Raw genomic sequence first — 16,810 nt, forward strand, 5'->3', positions numbered from 1 at the left:
TACAAATGGGTGAGATGGAAATAAATCTGCTGCCTAATCCCCTGTTTGAAATCACAGCAGTTAAACTACAAACCTGGCTGGTATACACTTGGAGCCTTTGGGGCTCTCATCAACTACAAAAAATCTCCTGTTTACTCAAAAGACCCGGAAGAAATGCTCTCAGTTAAATGTGGTGGCTCTGTAATGTTAACCCACCAAAAACTCACAACACAAACATGTAAAAACTCCACTTGATGTCCAAAATCCTGTTGAATTGACAATTGTCATCAGTGAGAGTGAATGTGATGGAAGTGTGCAATCATATCAATCTATTGGAGACACGGAGGTCATGTCAGTTGTTCTGGTGGTTTAAGACCTCAGGGGGACATAATATTTTATAATCCAAAACCGTGTATCAAACAAGCTGATTCCAGTGTGTTTGGACTGAATATGTACATTTGAATAGTTTGTGACTAACAAAAATCCTAGGTCTATAGGCATCAATATCTAACTTTGAGGATTAAACATGTCTTGACCCATTTTTTTCTTATAAAATGCTAAGTGCACCAGTGTAAAATAATAAGCTTTGCCTGATTATTACCTTTACAAAAAAAAACAATTCTAATCAGGAACTATATCTGATCTTTCAACAAACCTTTAAGTCTAACAGGGAGGCTGTGGCGCAGTGGAATAGTGCGTTGGTGTTCGGGAGCACAGGTTCAAACCCTACAGTCGGCACATAAATACGGGATTGCCCACAGTATTGAGTAGGTAAGTCGCTTAGCGTCTAAAAAACATGTCATGTAACCAAGTTTCCATGCTATACCAACATTAATTATTTGAATTTTTTTGATTGTTTAATAGGATGTATACAGATGCAAGGAGGAATAATGAACATGTTAATTGATAGATCAATTTACATACCAACATATAGACGTGCAAGTGTCTCCCTGTAGCCTCCATCTGTTGTGAGAAATGTTGGTGGTGCAGATATGAATATATATCATCTATATTGGTTGGATTTGTATTGATTTGTTATACAATCGTGTGTATCTTACACCTGTGACATAGTTTTCACAGGAGCAGCATTTGGGTTCAGCTGATCTCACATTCCACAACGTTGCCATTATAGTTGTTACATGCAAAGCGCTTCAGATTACAGCAGCAGGACAGACACAGACAGAGCGGTAAAGCATGGATAGGTGAGGACCCAGAAGTCATCAAACACAAAGACCATTCACAAAATTAGATGTGAATGTATAAAGTATGTTGTAACCAAAGCATGCACTCTTACACAATTATTAATTAAAATATTGAACTCCCATTTGTTATTTAGATTTATTTTTAATACCTGATTAATTATTATGTCTTAAACCAACATACATCAGCTATATTTGTTTTATAATTATTTGGAATAAGGTCTGACCTTTCAAACTTCTGTGCTATTATAAAATACGTCAAGGCAGGTATCTCTTCATGGGAGTTGTAGTCCGCAATAGGTTCAAAGCAGGTTCAAAGTGATGCGTCGGCTGCGTTCATACACTTCATTACCCAGAAGGCTTCGCGCACTCATACGTCAACTGCAATCACGGCTGTATCTCCAACATGGCGTCGCTGGGAAGGAGGCGCGGTGTCCCAATAAGCAGGGAGAGGTCAGTTACTCCACATCTTAGCTATTAAACGAAATTGTTTTAATATAATACATAGTTTTGTCGATGTTGCCATTCAACAGACCCCGACCATGCATATGGTTTGGCGCTTAAAGTGAAACGCCAACACGACAAGTCAGAATTTTGTTCCAGGGTTAGCTAACGCTAGCAGGCTAACGTGTACAGCTAGCTTAATGTTAGCGAGGAAACAAACTAGCAGCTCATGTGATGTTTTGGTTATTTCACAGCAGCCGATTAATCGTGGGAAAAGTTGCGTTTAACCGTCTGCGGGTGTTTGAGGTGGTGTTGTGTGCATCGGCTGGCTAAATCCTAAACATTTGTGATTGGGCTCAGAGTTTGGTCCACTGTGTTTGTCGACATGTTTTAAAAAGTGAAACGCACCTCATCTTAGCTGCTTCCAACTTTTCACCATGCATGCGAGTTAGCTTATGTTATCCAACCATAGACAGGTACATAATGTCCCTTGCACTGTCGAAGTTAAATTAATTATTCGTTAGCTAATGTCCGCGAAGCCTGATAAGCCTGGTGTCTCTTTGAAGTCTTTTAGGTTTGTTTGCTCTCATCATGCACTGAAAGGCCTCGCATTGTTAACACTGATCCACACATAACATTATTTAGAAACACCTGGAAACACTACACTGTAAACACAATTAGTCGACAAATAAAGCAGATGGAAATTAGTTTAGATAAAGATCTAAAAAGTTGTTCGTTACAACGGCTGTGTTTTATGTGTCATTGACATGACATTACATTACATGACTTCAGCTATGAACACTTGTGATGACCATTTCACCATTTTTAAATGTTTATGAATGAATGTTAAACAATATGGAAGAATTACTAATTTATCCCAAGTTGAAATAATAGATATCGAAATAAAATGTGGAATTACAACCAATGTAGGATACATTCAAGAATACAATTTTAAATATGCTTTCTAATGTTGTATTCCCAATCTTACACTCTCACACTTTATTATAATTGAAAGGTCGTCTTTTACTTAAGCAGGTACCATTTTAACTAGAAGCTATTCATTTATCAGTCATGGAAATAGTTTGTAATGTAATAGTTGCGTGGTTGGTACAGTGTGTACCAGGGAGTAATGATTGATAGCAACACATTAACAATCAATCAAACACAGATGTTCAAAAAGACAGCACGAGTGCCATGTTGAAACTATATAGTTTACAAAAACAAATGTTATATTTATAGGTATGTCTTATTTATATTATATATATATATTAGGGCTGTCAGTCGATTAAAATATTTAATCGCGATTAATCGCATGATTGTCCATAGTTAATCGCAAATTAATCGCACATTTTTGATCTGTTCTAAATGTACCTTAGAGGAACGTTTTTCAAGTTTTTAATACTCTTATCAACATATGAGTGGACAAATATGCTTTATGCTAAAGTTTATTATCATTTGAACAATGACAAATATTATCATGAATATTAAACACAACAACCTCTGAACATTACAAATATTCACCTCAATTCAACCTGGAACCTCTCTCATTCAATAATACAATTGTGTGTGTGTGTGTGTGTGTGTGTGTGTGATGGATCGTTGGAGCTATGTGCAACTCAAGGCATATGCTCGAACGGGAGCTGCCTGGACGCTGCAATCATGTTGCGCGCACTATCCGTGCTGAGTGTGCTGACTGTTCGTACAATGTCCCACTGTCTGGCTTCCTGCATAAAGTCAAGTGCTCGGCGCAGTTGTGTGGATAGAGCGCTCCTCTGTTTTCATTTAAACAGCTCCTTATATCCGTTAGCGCAGCTAGCTAGCACCAGATGCTAACAACAACAATGCACGTAAGTAGGGATGCACCGAATATTCGGACACTGAAAATTATCGGCCGAAAGCCGAAAGGTTTTAAAAACCCTTTCGGCTTTCGGCCGACGAAAGGGCCTCTAAACAGAATAGCTGAAATTTTAACAAACTAAATAACTCAGTTTCCTCTAATCATTAACCCATGTTTGTATAATGTAGTTAACTCCGTGTGTTGCTGCTAGCATACATAACACCTGACGTGGAAACGTTACTCGTGATGGGGCTACAGAGCTGCTAGAAAGACAGTCGAACCCGGTGCATTCCTCCGTCTGCATGCGGTGCACTTTTGCTAAATGTTTAGACAAATTGCTCGTGCTTACATGCTAAACTCTTATTGCACTTATGGTAACAAGTATTCTCCACATCGAGACGGGTAAAGTTTAACCACACCTCGGAGCGCGTTCTCTCCGCCATCTCCGCAGTGTGCTCCGCTGCATGTAGCAGCTGCGTGTGTGTAAACTGCCCCGCCCCCTCGCACACAGACGGGGGAGAGAGATCTCGTCTGATCGAAAATACATCATAGACGCATTTGTTGTCTTTGCATATTAGAAACGAGTTGGCGACACTAAGACTGCGATATAATGTTTTTTAGCAATAATACATGACATATATAAATGTACTGTATGCATTCAAAAGTGCTGAATAAATGTTTTGGACCCATAATAGTGATTATTATTTAAGTTAAGTTTTGCCATAATCATGTCTATTTCCATAATCAGGTAGCTGAACAACATTGGTAAAAATGTATACATTATATATATATATTTCTATTAATCATTTTCGGCATTCGGTTTTCGGCCCAACTGTTTCCTATTTTCGGTATCGGTTTCGGCCAAGAATTTCCCATTCGGTGCACCCCTACACGTAAGGTCTCTCTCGCTCGCTCGGGCCACACATACACACACCCTCCCGGTCCTCCCAACCCAGTCGGTGCCTGCCGGTGAGCGTGGAAGTGTGGTCTGCCACAAGCGGGCGGCAGGAGCGGGGCTGTCAGCATCAGCTTGTAGATGGTATTTTAAACTCGATGCGCTCTGAAACTACGGGGCGGCCGAGGACAAAAAATACACATGCGTTAAAATAATTAGTGGCGTTAATTTTTTTTTGCGTTAACGCGTTATTAACCCGTTAACTTGACAGCCCTAATATATATATATATATATACACACACGTTAAGGGTTTCAATTAGGGATGCACGATATTGGTTTTTGAAACCGATACCGATAACTTCCTGCTTCTCAAGACCGATAACCGATAATAATATAATATATATATATATTAAATGTACCTGTAGTTTTGCACACCTGGTGGTAAAAAAAAGACTAGTAGTGAGCAAATGACATGAGCATTACTACTATGAACAAAACAAAGCCAAGAACAGATTTGACTCTCGTCAAGCGCCATCATTTCTATGATGAAGTTAGAGATCGTTTTAGCCCTGGGGTCGTCTCTGGCAAACTTCTTGCCTTTTTCAAAAGCCTCGTCGATAGGTAAAAGCCCCGGTGCCTTTGCAGCTGGCTTTGGATTCGCCGCTAGTTTAGCAGCGCAGGCGTCTTCGTACGCTTTTAACACACCATCGTAGCATGGCGATGTTTCAGGTGACTAATCAGGTTGGAAGTATTATAGCTCGTTGCCTTTTTCCCTCCTTGTGGAACTCTGCATTTGTTAATACAAATAGCAAGCGAACTATCTAACTCTGAAACTTTGAAATAGTCCCATACTACCGGCGACATGTTTGTTTACTGTCCTGGCTTCACGGCCGCACACCATTTACGTCACAGCCAGGCATGAGTTAGGGAGCGCTGGATTTGTGAAAAATTAATTCCTAAACCACTAATACCACAGTACTGGCAAAACGGGAGGAGCCGAGTGAAAAACAAGCGCCCCTCATCCCAATCCACCCACACCGCAGTATTTTCTTCTTTTTTTTTACCCAAAAAATATATTGTATATTATCGGGGCTATTAATACTTTTATCGGGTTTATCGGGATGACGTCATAATTCCTAATATCGGACCGATAATTATCGTGCACCACTAGTTTCACTCGAAAAACAATTTGGGTACAATCACCAGCTGGGGATGTTGGTTTTAGCAATTCAAGACAAAAACATTCACAGGTCCATGAAATGTCGCCAGATTGGTGTAAAAATGTAGTCCGTCAGTGTCAACCGACCTTGACACTGCAAGCCTTTTAACATTTCTCTCATTGTTCTTTGCCTGTTTTCTGTTTCTGAACAGGGGAGTGATGGCAGCGACAGAATGCTACATTGTGCACGAGATCTACAACGGGGAGAATGCGCAGGACCAGTTTGAGTACGAGCTGGAGCAGGCACTGGAGGCCCAGTATAAATACATTGTCATTGAGCCCACGCGCATCGGAGATGAAACGGCCCGTTGGATTACCGTGGGTAACTGCCTGCACAAGACGGCCGTGTTGTCAGGCACTGCTTGCCTCATGACGCCACTTTCCCTGCCCATTGAATACACGCGCTACGTGGCGTTGCCCGCCGGCGCCCTCAGTGTGGCCTGTTCTGCCCTCTACGGCATCTCATGGCAATTTGACCCCTGCTGCAAGTACCAGGTGGAATACGACAGCCAAAAACTCTCGCGGCTGCCCCTGCATACGCTCACCTCCTCCACGCCCGTGGTTTTGGTACGCAGGGATGACGTCCACAGAAAGAGACTCCATAACACGATAGCACTGGCCGCCCTGGCGTACTGCGCCAAGAAGATCTATGAACTCTATGCGGTATGAGCGCACTCTGAACAGGGTTTAAGAAGCAACAGGAAAAAAGGAAAAAACAAACAAAAAAACAGAACCTATCCAACCCCAGATGTAAGGAAAGTGGAAGTCCCGATCACACATGGTGGGGGCTTCCATTTTGAACTTTGATCAGAGGGATATAGTTAAAACTAGAAGGAATTGTTTTTTTCCCTTACGTTTTTTTTCTTAATATGTGACAACAGCAGCACACTTATCTCCTTAGTACCCTTGTGCATCCTTCCCTGCGCCCTCGACTTGCTATCCTTGACACGCAAGCAAGTGCACAAGGGTACGGCAGCAGTTCCTCTGGATTGAATTGTTTTGCAGTTGAAAAGGACCGACATGTTTTGAGTACCAAGCTCTTTCCCTCGTAGTTTAACTGTACCCCTTTCCTGCTGATCAGTACACCACCCTTTCATTAAACATTAGGTTATTTCAAACTAACTTTTCTGTATTTTATTTTACTTTTTTTTTTTTAATAAATGGATTCTCAACATTGTCCAGAGAAGAGCAAATAACTGCAACTTATTTGACAATGTGTCTTGTTCATGTAGATATTCTTGTTTAAAAGAGTGTAAGAAAGATCTTATGTGGCTCAATGTCCTCTTTTGAATCACTACATAAATACTTACTTTTAGAAAACCACACTTCCCACATACTTTTATTAATGTATATTACATTGACATTAGGCCAAACCTTCATAATTGAAATTAAATATATTTGACACTAAAGACAGCCAATTATAAATTCATACTTTCTTGTACATGTTAGCCAATGCTTGTTATGAGTTGCTGTTTAGATTAGACGTTTTAATTTGGGGTCCCATGAAGAGACGTGCAACAATTGAACAATAAAGTGACATTTAATTGGAATACCAAGAGTGACAGTATTGTTGTCGGGGTCACTGATTGAAAGGACAGCAGGATGAGGATTGTTGACTTTGCCAGCAGGACTTGAGCAAAATACAACTTTTCATAAAGAATTTCCTAAATTTTGTGTAAATACGTTAAAGGTCCATCAAGAAATGTATTAAATAAATTGTAAACCCTGCTTCAAGGTTTGAAAATGGGTGGTGTTTCAGTAAGTATTGTGATGCAAACAGACAGCTATCAGTCTAACATCAGTCTGTGGACAATTTCAGACGTCAACAGTGAATCTATTACATCCATCACACTGGTTTAAAAGGATAGTGAAAAGGTATTAAGAGTTTACTTCATGATGCTCATCTGCTTTTTCTTTTTAAACCAGTAAAGGGGGCAAAAAGTGATAGTTTCTTCCTACATTTGTAAAGTGTAGAACAAAGACTATTGGTTTTAACTTGGAGAAGATAGTAAAGGTAAATTGTGCAATTGAAAACAAATAACATTTACGCACAAAGTCTGCAACACATTCTAATGTAATTTCCTCTCACCATACATATACCTGTATGGGACGGGCAGATCTGAGGCAGAGGACGGCCTGACAGACTCATTATCTTACTGATTTCCAGCCAGAGCAGTCTAATTATCTGTCAGCTGACCGGCTGCTACATGAGGCTGTTTGTCAACCATTTTAAGGTAGCGATGCTTGGTCTGCTGGAATAAGAATGCTCCAGTCATCAGAAAATACAAATAGCCACTTTTTACTTATTCTCCCAAGAAAAAAATCTGAGTTCCTGTGTAAATGCAATACTAGAGAAATCTATTGACACATGCAGATTGTTTGCAGTGATGGAGGCTAGTATCTCAAACAAAAGTGAAAATAAAACCACTTTAACGTTCTGCTGTTGAAACAGCACAGCCATTATGTAATGTTTCAAAACCAAATGTTATAATGAAAGTATATTGTTAGATAAATACAAAAATAAAGCTCTTGATATTAATTTAGCTGCTGATATTCTGCATAAAGTCAAGCCTGGACGAATAATTGTTTTTTGACACAGAAATGGCAACTTAAGCCCATGTGTGTTAGCTCCTTCAGGCTACTTGGTTATTGAACTTCAACTCCCACAACTCCTAGCGCGGCCGGTAGTCCTTCAATAATCTCCCTCCGGTCCCCTGGTCCGTCCATTATCGTGTTCCTGCCCGGAACTGCTTTTATTTCCGACTCCTGTGGTGTTCGTGCAGACCATGGATGTATAATAGACAGACAGGCAGCAACCCAGGTGAGTTTAGAGTAGACCAAACACGAAAACTAGTGTTTGATTTAAGGACGTATCAAACATATGGAAGCTATCTAGCGTTAGCATTTGCGACAGCAGTTACTTCTGAGTTACACATGAGAAGCCTGGCGATGCAGTTTATGCTGTGCTCATTGTGTTTTGTTATATTTCAGCTAGGGTTTTAACATCTTAACTCTCTTATATTGTGTTCTCCTGTGAAAGGTGGAACAAGACCTTATCACCACTTTTGTTAAACCAGGTATGCCCTCCTAAATGTGCTTAATTGTGCAGTAAACTTGACATTTCAAACAACTCATATTTCTCCTGAGCCTGTATGAAGTTCAAGTTATTTCGGATGCTTTATCAGGAGTATGTAAAGATGCAAGGGCATACACAGAAGACAGAAGACACGGAAAGATATTCACAGTATGCATACTGTTTTTCACTGTGTCCCATTTTACTTGACTTGCTCGTTAAATGACTTGTTTATAAACAAACATGATTTGAGGATGTGAAGGGAATTCAATTGCTTACTTTTCTTATGTGGCTTATGAGTATCCTTTGTAGGCAATTACAGAATATGCTTATCTTGCCATTATTATGTAGCCTATGGTAAAGGGGACTAAATACAAATCCATTATATTTTAACTTTTTCACTCTCCTGGTTTTAAAATAAATGATCCTCCTGATACTCAAAACATGTTGGCGCGCGTGTGTGTGAGTAATCATTACATTGACTTGTCACTGTTGCCATGCTGGTTGTTTGAGTTGTGCTATGGAGACAGGACAGGTGGTAAGGATTTAATTGAATGCCTCAGATGATCAAACATTCACAATGCTTTTGGCAAAGGGCCTTCAGAGCTTACAGTACTGTACTGTTATTTATTATTATTGATGGTGCACAGATATATCGTCTGAACATGTTGGTTGGGTGACATCGTTGTAGAAGAGCATTGGATTTAAATGGTTTAATATTGCAATTAACAATATTCAAACTCTTCCTAACTGCATTTATTAATCTTGTGTCTACAGGTAGCAGGCTGAGTTTCAGTCATGGAGCGCATCATGGGAGGAGGTGTGTTTCAGATGGTTTTAGCTAGTGCCGGACTCTTGCTGCTCTATCGGATCCTCGTGCGCCTCAGACCCGGCACTGCTTGCAGGACGCTGTGGTGGTCATCACCGGGGGCAGCTCTGGACTGGGGAAAGGTCGGCCTCCTGCTCATTTTCTTTCTTCACTTTAGGTCACACGTACATTGCTAGTATTTGATGTGCAGCAGTTGATGACTGTTAAGTGATGTGTTTCAGTGATGTGGTGCATGTGCTTCAATTCCCTGATTTGATTTTCGCGCCATAATAAACAAGTGTGTGTTTTGTGTTATAGAGTGTGCCCGGCTGTTTCACGCAGCAGGTGCCCGTCTGGTGCTGTGCGGACGAGATGCAGGCCGCCTGCAGCAGGTGATCCAGGAGCTCACCGACAGTTCAACAGGATCACAGCGTCAGGTGAGCACACAAACACAGACACGTAGTTAGACATAACCAAAGATCTAATGGTATCGGGTTCTCAGGCCATCAAAGCCTCTGATGGTCTATTTATCTCACCAGAGTTCCCTGCCTGATGTCTCCAATACCAATATAACCAGGGGTGCACATAACTTTTTGCCCTGGTTCTCAAAGGAGCACCTGGAGATGTTGCTTGGTGCTCATCTTAAAATGAAATAAACCGTAACTTTTGAGGGGGTCTTGACTTTATTTGCCAGACACACGGCACTGAACACACATGCAGAGGTGAACACAGAACACACTGCAGAGTGAACACAGAACACATGCAGAGGTGAACACAAGACAACATTAGCACGACCAGTAATCCTACAAGCTGTCATCACTCCTCCTGACTGTTCTCCTCACTGTCTTCCTCTCTGTCAGACATGGTAGCTGATGATGTAGGCCTACTACTTCCTCTGGTTGAGTCTGCGATTAGCTGCTTGCATCCACAAGTCAACAGCTGGGTTTGGGTCGAAAGTCTCTGTTGTCATCTTAGACAAGTGGATGTAATCAAATAAGTATGTGAACATAACCAATAACCTACCATAGCCAATAACAAATGAATGTAACTTATTTGATTTGTGTTGTTCATTCATATCTTATTTTACCTTAACATTTATTTATGCATTTTTTTTATCTCTCCAGTTTTAAAGGATATGTTGGTTACTGTCCTATAGTATACATTGGAATGATTTCAAACCTGTTTATCCCAATAATTATAAAGGAGTGCCTTGGAAATATATGTTTACATAAATTGTGACCAAACCGTTTGAACTTAGACTAAAGTGAACTATCTAAACACTCAAGAGTCCTTTACCTCACTGAGCTGTAGTTATCAGTCTGACTGGAGAGGACTCTCCCTCCACATTATTGTAGAAACATCTTCTTCTTATATCCGTTAGAGCAGCTAGCACGGCACCAGATTCGAATAACAACAGCGCTGGTACCGGTGCACCCTCACTCGCTCACTCGCTTTGGCTGTGAGCTGCGGGCGCCAGATAAGCCAACATCCCCCACTTTCATCACTTACAGCGCCCATTGTACAGGGCAAATGAAACGTGTAACCGGGGTGAAAAGGGTGTTACATTTACTTAATTATGAATATTGTTACATCAAGGCCGAAAATTAGGATGAGCCCCAACGGTCAAAATAGTTTTTTTCCCTCCCAGAACTGCCAGCGCAGCACCTCCCCAGATCTGGCGCCCTAGGCGAACATCTAGCCAGTGCTACTGGCCGGCCCTGAGTTCATATCATGGTTCATATGCAACTCGCAAATATCTTTCTCTCTCTCTCTCCTCTCTCTCTCCTCTCCTCATCTCTCCTCTATTTTCTTTCTCTTTTCCCTTCTCTCTCTCCCTCTTTCCTCTCTCTCTCAATGTTGGTACAAAATGCGCTTTGTTTCAAATGACCTGGTGCTCTTTTTTTGGCGGAGGTGCGCATGCGCACCTGCGCACCAGTTATGTGCAGCCCTGAATATCACACAATAACTTTATAATGTTTTTTACCATTGTTTCTCAGAAATGTTAAATGCCCCCTTATGCACATTTTCAGGTTCATATTTGTATTTTGCCTTTAAAATAAAGGCATTTGCAGACCATTTACATGCACAAAAACCTATGTAACACACTCTTCCCCGGAAAGGAGAAAAAGCATATTAGGGGCTCTAATTTATCTTAGTTGGATTAGATTTGGTATAATGTAAGTTCACAACTCAACAATATACATAACGTAAGTCTTGACATGTTTTGAAACCTGGTGCAGATAAAGCTAACTGTTCTGTTTGTTCCACCACCAGACCTACACCCCCTGCAGTGTGACCTTTGACCTGGCTGACACGGACACTGTGGACAGAGCTGCAGAGGAGATCCTGAAATGTTACGGACACGTGGACGTCCTCATCAATAATGCTGGAATCAGTTACCGCGGCAACATACTGGATACTAATCTCTCTGTTCAGCGGGATGTGATGGAAACAAACTACTTTGGGCCCATCGCTCTAACTCAAGGTCAGTGAGGAGCACTTTTGGAAGCCAGTAAGAGTTTGATGTTGTTTATGGGATTAGAGAAAACATAATGGAGCCAAACCATTGAGAGGTTATTTAAAGGACCTTAAACCAGAATAAGGAGAGAAATGGCTTACACATATCCAAGCTAAAGCAGATTTCTGAGGGGAGGAAGCGCTCTTATCCTAATTTTCTCAGCTCCCCGCCTTCTTCTTTCCTCCCATTACATTGCATTACATCCCTCCACAGCGCTCCTGCCCTCCATGGTTCAGAGGCGCAGCGGCCACATCGTCGTCATTAGCAGCGTCCAGGGCAAGATGGCCATTCCTTACAGATCTGCATGTAAGTTTTCTTTACTCGTTTTGTAAATCAAAGGAAAACCCAAATGATGTTTCCATCTGGTTGACTGTAAATGACGCAGGATTCTGGTTTTGGTCAGACGCGGCCTCTAAGCACGCCACCCAGGCTTACTTCGACTGCCTACGGGCCGAGATCGAGCGCTACGGGATCCAGTGACGGTGATCAGTCCCGGGTACATCCGGACCAGCCTGTCCCTTAACGCCGTCACAGGAGACGGATCCAAGTATGGAGGGTGAGGCAGTGAGCGCTAAGAAATGATCAATCAGTGGGAGAAATATGTAGACACAATGGTATAATATGTAACATTTCCAAATTGAAAATTCTACGTACAACAATTTTCACACCCAGAGATATCAGTGATTTTTATTCAAGAAAACGTCCTGTTTCGTTTGGTGGCCTGTAATGGCGTCGCTCTCCCTTTGCACAATTTTTGTTGTTGTTATTTTATCTAAACTATCATAAATCGCCTTTTATCCAGTTTTAAGACAAATGTTTCTGATACTTTTTATAGAACTTGCATGTTTTTAACTTTATATTTTAACCATATAAAGGATTTTCAGATTTCTGGATCTTAAGTTATCTGAGAGAAAAGCTGAGCAGATGTTCGCAGCAGTCAAACCGTTTTTTTAAATGGCTGTATTTAGTATTTTGACTGGTTTTACTCACCCTGTCTAAGTTGTTTTTGGAAGGAGGATGCCACTACTTCAAAACATGGCTACCTTTTTACGATAAAGGTGTAGTAATCCTATCCGTAAGAAGCTGACCGCAGTGACCGAATCCTATAACTCTACTACAACAAACTCCATAATAAGACATTCATAAATACAAAACAATTTAAAATGGAATATAAAATGATAAGTGCCACCAAATTAAATGAATTATTTTCTTTACTAGGCGTCCTACTGACTCTCCTGTGTCATTGACATGCTTCTTGTTTGTGCAACACAGTTTTGGATAAAACCACAGCGTCGGGTCGGGACCCCCTGGATGTGGCCCGGGCGGTTCTGAGAGCGGTCCGTCAGAGGAGCAAAGACGTTGTTCTGGCCGGTCCTCTGCCTAGTCTGGCCCTCTACCTCCGCACTCTGTGGCCCGCACTCTTCTTCAAACTCATGTCCTCTCGCGCTCGCAAGGAACAGAAACCTAAAGACGAGTGATGGAGGAGAGGAAGTGGAGCGCTCACCACCTAAAGGGAGTGATGGAGGAGAGGAAGTGGAGCGCTCACCACCTAAAGGGAGTGATGGAGGAGAGGAAGTGGAGCGCTCACCACCTAAAGGGAGTGATGGAGGAGAGGAAGTGGAGCGCTCACCACCTAAAGGGAGTGATGGAGGAGAGGAAGTGGAGCGCTCACCACCTAAAGGGAGTGATGGAGGAGAGGAAGTGGAGCGCTCACCACCTTGTCACTACCCGATCCGTCCCCCTGCCCGATCGGTACTGCGCATGTGCGAGATGGTCCGCCATATTGGACACAGTGGCTTTTAGCAAAGCTCAAAAAGAAAACGAGAGAGAGATGAGTTATTTTTATTACAACGTGACTTCACTATTATTTAACAACTCTTTTTATTGGGTTATTTTATTTGGGGTTAAGTACATTGTCAGAATAAGTGTGGAATGAATTTAACTTCTGTTAGACAGCCATCATACTGAATAAATATTTACTGTGAATGTGTGCAAAAATGTATGGCATATAGCTGTCTAACAGAAGTTAAATTCATTCCACACTTATTCAGCTCTTTCAGACATGAAGACACCAGTTTAAAAGTAACACTCATACTGTCACGACTCAAGCTTTGCTGGAAAGACGGTCAGTTTGTCATGCTGTGTTTCCAAAATGCTTTAACTGATCTATTTGAGGACCAAAACTGTTTAATGTGTAATTCTGTCAGGTATGGGGAAAAAATACTGTCAGTGTCCGAGAATGACTACTTTTTCAATTGTTTCTGTGTCCAACTCAACATCAGCATTACAAACCACCTTTAAACTAAATAAAGAGAACAGATGAGAATTATGTTGCAAACATTTCTTTTAACTGCTTTCCATCTCGTTAGCAGAAACCAGTTTAGGAGAGAACCTAATCTACTAAAATACTGGATTTGATAAAAGTGTTTGAGCTGTTTTGGCAGATGATCTACTCACAGCAGCGGCATAGATATCACAAAGCACACCTTGTTTCTGGGTCAGCTTTACCACCACTGTAAATGATTCTCTAAACAAAGTTATTTTAATACCTGCAGGGGAAGGAAATACTGCTTATCGCTGACCGGAGGAAAGAAAGCTTTTTTTATGGTCGGTTTGATTTCCTGTTATGGTCAACGTGTTTTTTCAGCTATGTTGTAATACTTTATTTGAGTCACGTGAGTAGCAGCACATCCTCTGTGTTTCTGTGCAGTGTATTTGTGTTACAATAATTAAAGGAGCTCAATTATTCTCATTTTCAGGTTTCATAACTGTATTTGTTTGCCTGTACTGTGACGTAGGCTTACAATTCTTTAAAAAGTGTGTAGGAAAATAAGTTTCAATGCAAGGTACACACAATGAAAACCAAAAGAAAGCAGGTTTTTAGAACTCTTTATAAGCAGAATAAAAACACTTTTTACAAACTGAAAACTTTAAAACAGGTTTTTTTCCTTTTTAGATGTCTTCTTAATATTAAGTTAAACAAAGAAAATTCTGAAATGTTTATAATAATAATCCAAATGATAATTTACGTTATGTTACAGAAGCGCAGTGAATACTGGAATCGACATTTGTACAAATAAATCCTTCGATCACAAAAACAAACCTGCTGTTTATTCCTTATTAAAAATCATCTTCGTTGTATCTAGTGTGAGAAGATGAAGCCTTTTTTCACAAACGAATAAACAGCACAAGGGCTTTTTCATCATAGAGTCAAAGCCCTGAAGGTGCATGGAGGAGACAAACATTTAAGATGTGGAATGACAACAAGAGCTCTCCTACAATTTACCCTCGTGTTGATGAGACAAAATGTCCACAATACTGCATAAAGAGGATGCTGGTTCATCGAAATGTGCAACAAATCTGGATGCAAGAAGTCTGAAATTGTGTGTTTATGTAATGGTGAGACGTTAGCCATAGTGTTTTGTTAGCATCAGTATTAGCACTTAATGGGGAGTTATCGTCTCAGCACAACCAATCAGAAGACTTTACTTTTGATTAAAGAATGACAACACAACGTGTCAACTATGGCTTTAGTGTTTGATTTCTATAAGTTACTTCTGACTGGAAGAGTTGAAAATGAAAGCGTGGTAAGTCACATTATGGGTGAAACATCTCGACTCGCTTCTTCCACGTTTTAAGCGACAACAAACCAACCTGAAGCCCTTAGCAGTCCGTTTTATCATCTCAAGAAATATGAAATGGAATGGCTGCTGGAGAGGATCCTCCAAAAGAAAAGCTGCCTCTTTTTTTTACACGGGACATTTGATCGTAAGAAACCTGATTCCAAACACGCATGGCAGGATATGTTCCTTCAATGCAACAAATACAACCTGAGCATGTGAAACAGGGCCGTATCAAATGATTTTACTTTCCTGCACCTGCTGTGTTATGCTCTACCTTTGCAACCCGATTACCAAATAAAAAGTATTTACTTTTTTCTCAATTCTATTAACATAAAAATCCCCCTCCAGCAGCTGGGGTCTGATCTGCACACTGTATTTTTGGGGGGGCTCATTTTAGAGCGTAGAAGTCACACAGAGAGCGAGAGACGTCACATAAAAGATCAGTGAATGATTTTGTTCAGATATGGCATAGTATTTTCCTGTACATGAGGTTGTGTTTTGTAAACGCATTTGTTTGTTTTTTTACTAAAGTGTTTCTTATTAAAGGGCATCTCAACTTAAAGAACAGTTCAGTGGAGCCAACAAGTTTCAAACTCGCTGTCGAACAACGCTCAAGGCTCACTGTTATTATTGCACTTTTACAAACAGGGCAGGGAGGAAGCTTTGGGAGAGGGGGGGGTCTTTTTTCTCCACAGCCATCTTTTCTCAGTCTTAACGGACTCATGTCCTCCAGACGGCCGAGGGTCGTTGGAGCCTGGTCTCCTCAGGGGGATGGGGCTCCGTCACAGCCAGCTCCTGAGCCAGGTCGTTGAAGCGGGCGATGTAGTCCACGCTGCTCTCACTCATCATACAGGCCAGCTGAGAGTCCATCTGTGGGAAACCAGAGAGTTCAATGTACTGCAGTCTGAACAGCCAAGAATCAGCTACAGACACAGAATCAGCACTTTTGAAACAGAGGGGTTTACGGGATGCTACAATGAAGTGTTTGGTATTTCAGCCAACACTTCAGAGACATGTTTTGTATATATCTGAGACCTATAATATGTGACCCGCTCTATCGAAATCAGTCGTAAGTCGCAACGGCTCATTTCAAAATAACGTGGATTTGCGTAAAAAAATAGTTTTTTCGGGGTCGGTGTTTTGTTTGATTTTAAATAAACAAAGTCTTGGCTTTCAGAATATTAAACTTGTTTTCGGCAAATTCAGATGATAATC

At 41.0% G+C, this 16,810-nt stretch overlaps 3 protein-coding genes across 4 annotated transcripts in view; 2 read left to right on the forward strand and 1 right to left on the reverse strand.

Annotated features, from left to right (window-relative positions):
* Positions 1–1,525: 1,525 nt before the first annotated feature.
* On the forward strand, positions 1,526–7,301 carry tmem11 (transmembrane protein 11). Its single transcript, XM_034212906.1, has 2 exons — positions 1,526–1,631; positions 5,726–7,301. Exons 1-2 carry the CDS (start codon positions 1,585–1,587, stop codon positions 6,240–6,242), a joined length of 564 nt encoding a protein of 187 aa, XP_034068797.1. The 5' UTR covers positions 1,526–1,584; the 3' UTR covers positions 6,243–7,301.
* Positions 7,302–9,444: 2,143 nt separating this feature from the next.
* Positions 9,445–14,724, forward strand: dhrs7b (dehydrogenase/reductase (SDR family) member 7B). Its single transcript, XM_034212936.1, is given in 8 exon segments — positions 9,445–9,532; positions 9,535–9,597; positions 9,773–9,891; positions 11,729–11,939; positions 12,186–12,278; positions 12,376–12,444; positions 12,447–12,527; positions 13,245–14,724. Coding segments are annotated over 8 exon segments (930 nt in total). The 3' UTR covers positions 13,451–14,724.
* A 121-nt stretch (positions 14,725–14,845) lies between these two features.
* cramp1 (cramped chromatin regulator homolog 1) overlaps positions 14,846–16,810 on the reverse strand; it is a 19,049-nt gene continuing 17,084 nt past the window's right edge. For both annotated transcript variants that reach the window (XM_034212935.1, XM_034212934.1), the window contains exon 20: positions 14,846–16,465. In XM_034212935.1, coding sequence (XP_034068826.1) covers positions 16,316–16,465 — 150 coding nt within the window. In that variant the 3' untranslated portion in view covers positions 14,846–16,315. The remainder of the gene's footprint in view (positions 16,466–16,810) is intronic.

This window comes from Gymnodraco acuticeps, unplaced genomic scaffold (assembly GCF_902827175.1).
Source record: "Gymnodraco acuticeps unplaced genomic scaffold, fGymAcu1.1, whole genome shotgun sequence".
NCBI classification, from domain to species: domain Eukaryota; kingdom Metazoa; phylum Chordata; class Actinopteri; order Perciformes; family Bathydraconidae; genus Gymnodraco; species Gymnodraco acuticeps.

Excerpts from the sequence above, each read along its gene's own strand:
- tmem11 (XM_034212906.1), top strand. The coding sequence starts at position 1,585 with ATGGCGTCGCTGGGAAGGAGGCGCGGTGTCCCAATAAGCAGGGAGAG. Across the intron at positions 1,632-5,725 it reads GTCCCAATAAGCAGGGAGAG|GGGAGTGATGGCAGCGACAG; the intron begins GTCAGTTACTCC and ends GTTTCTGAACAG.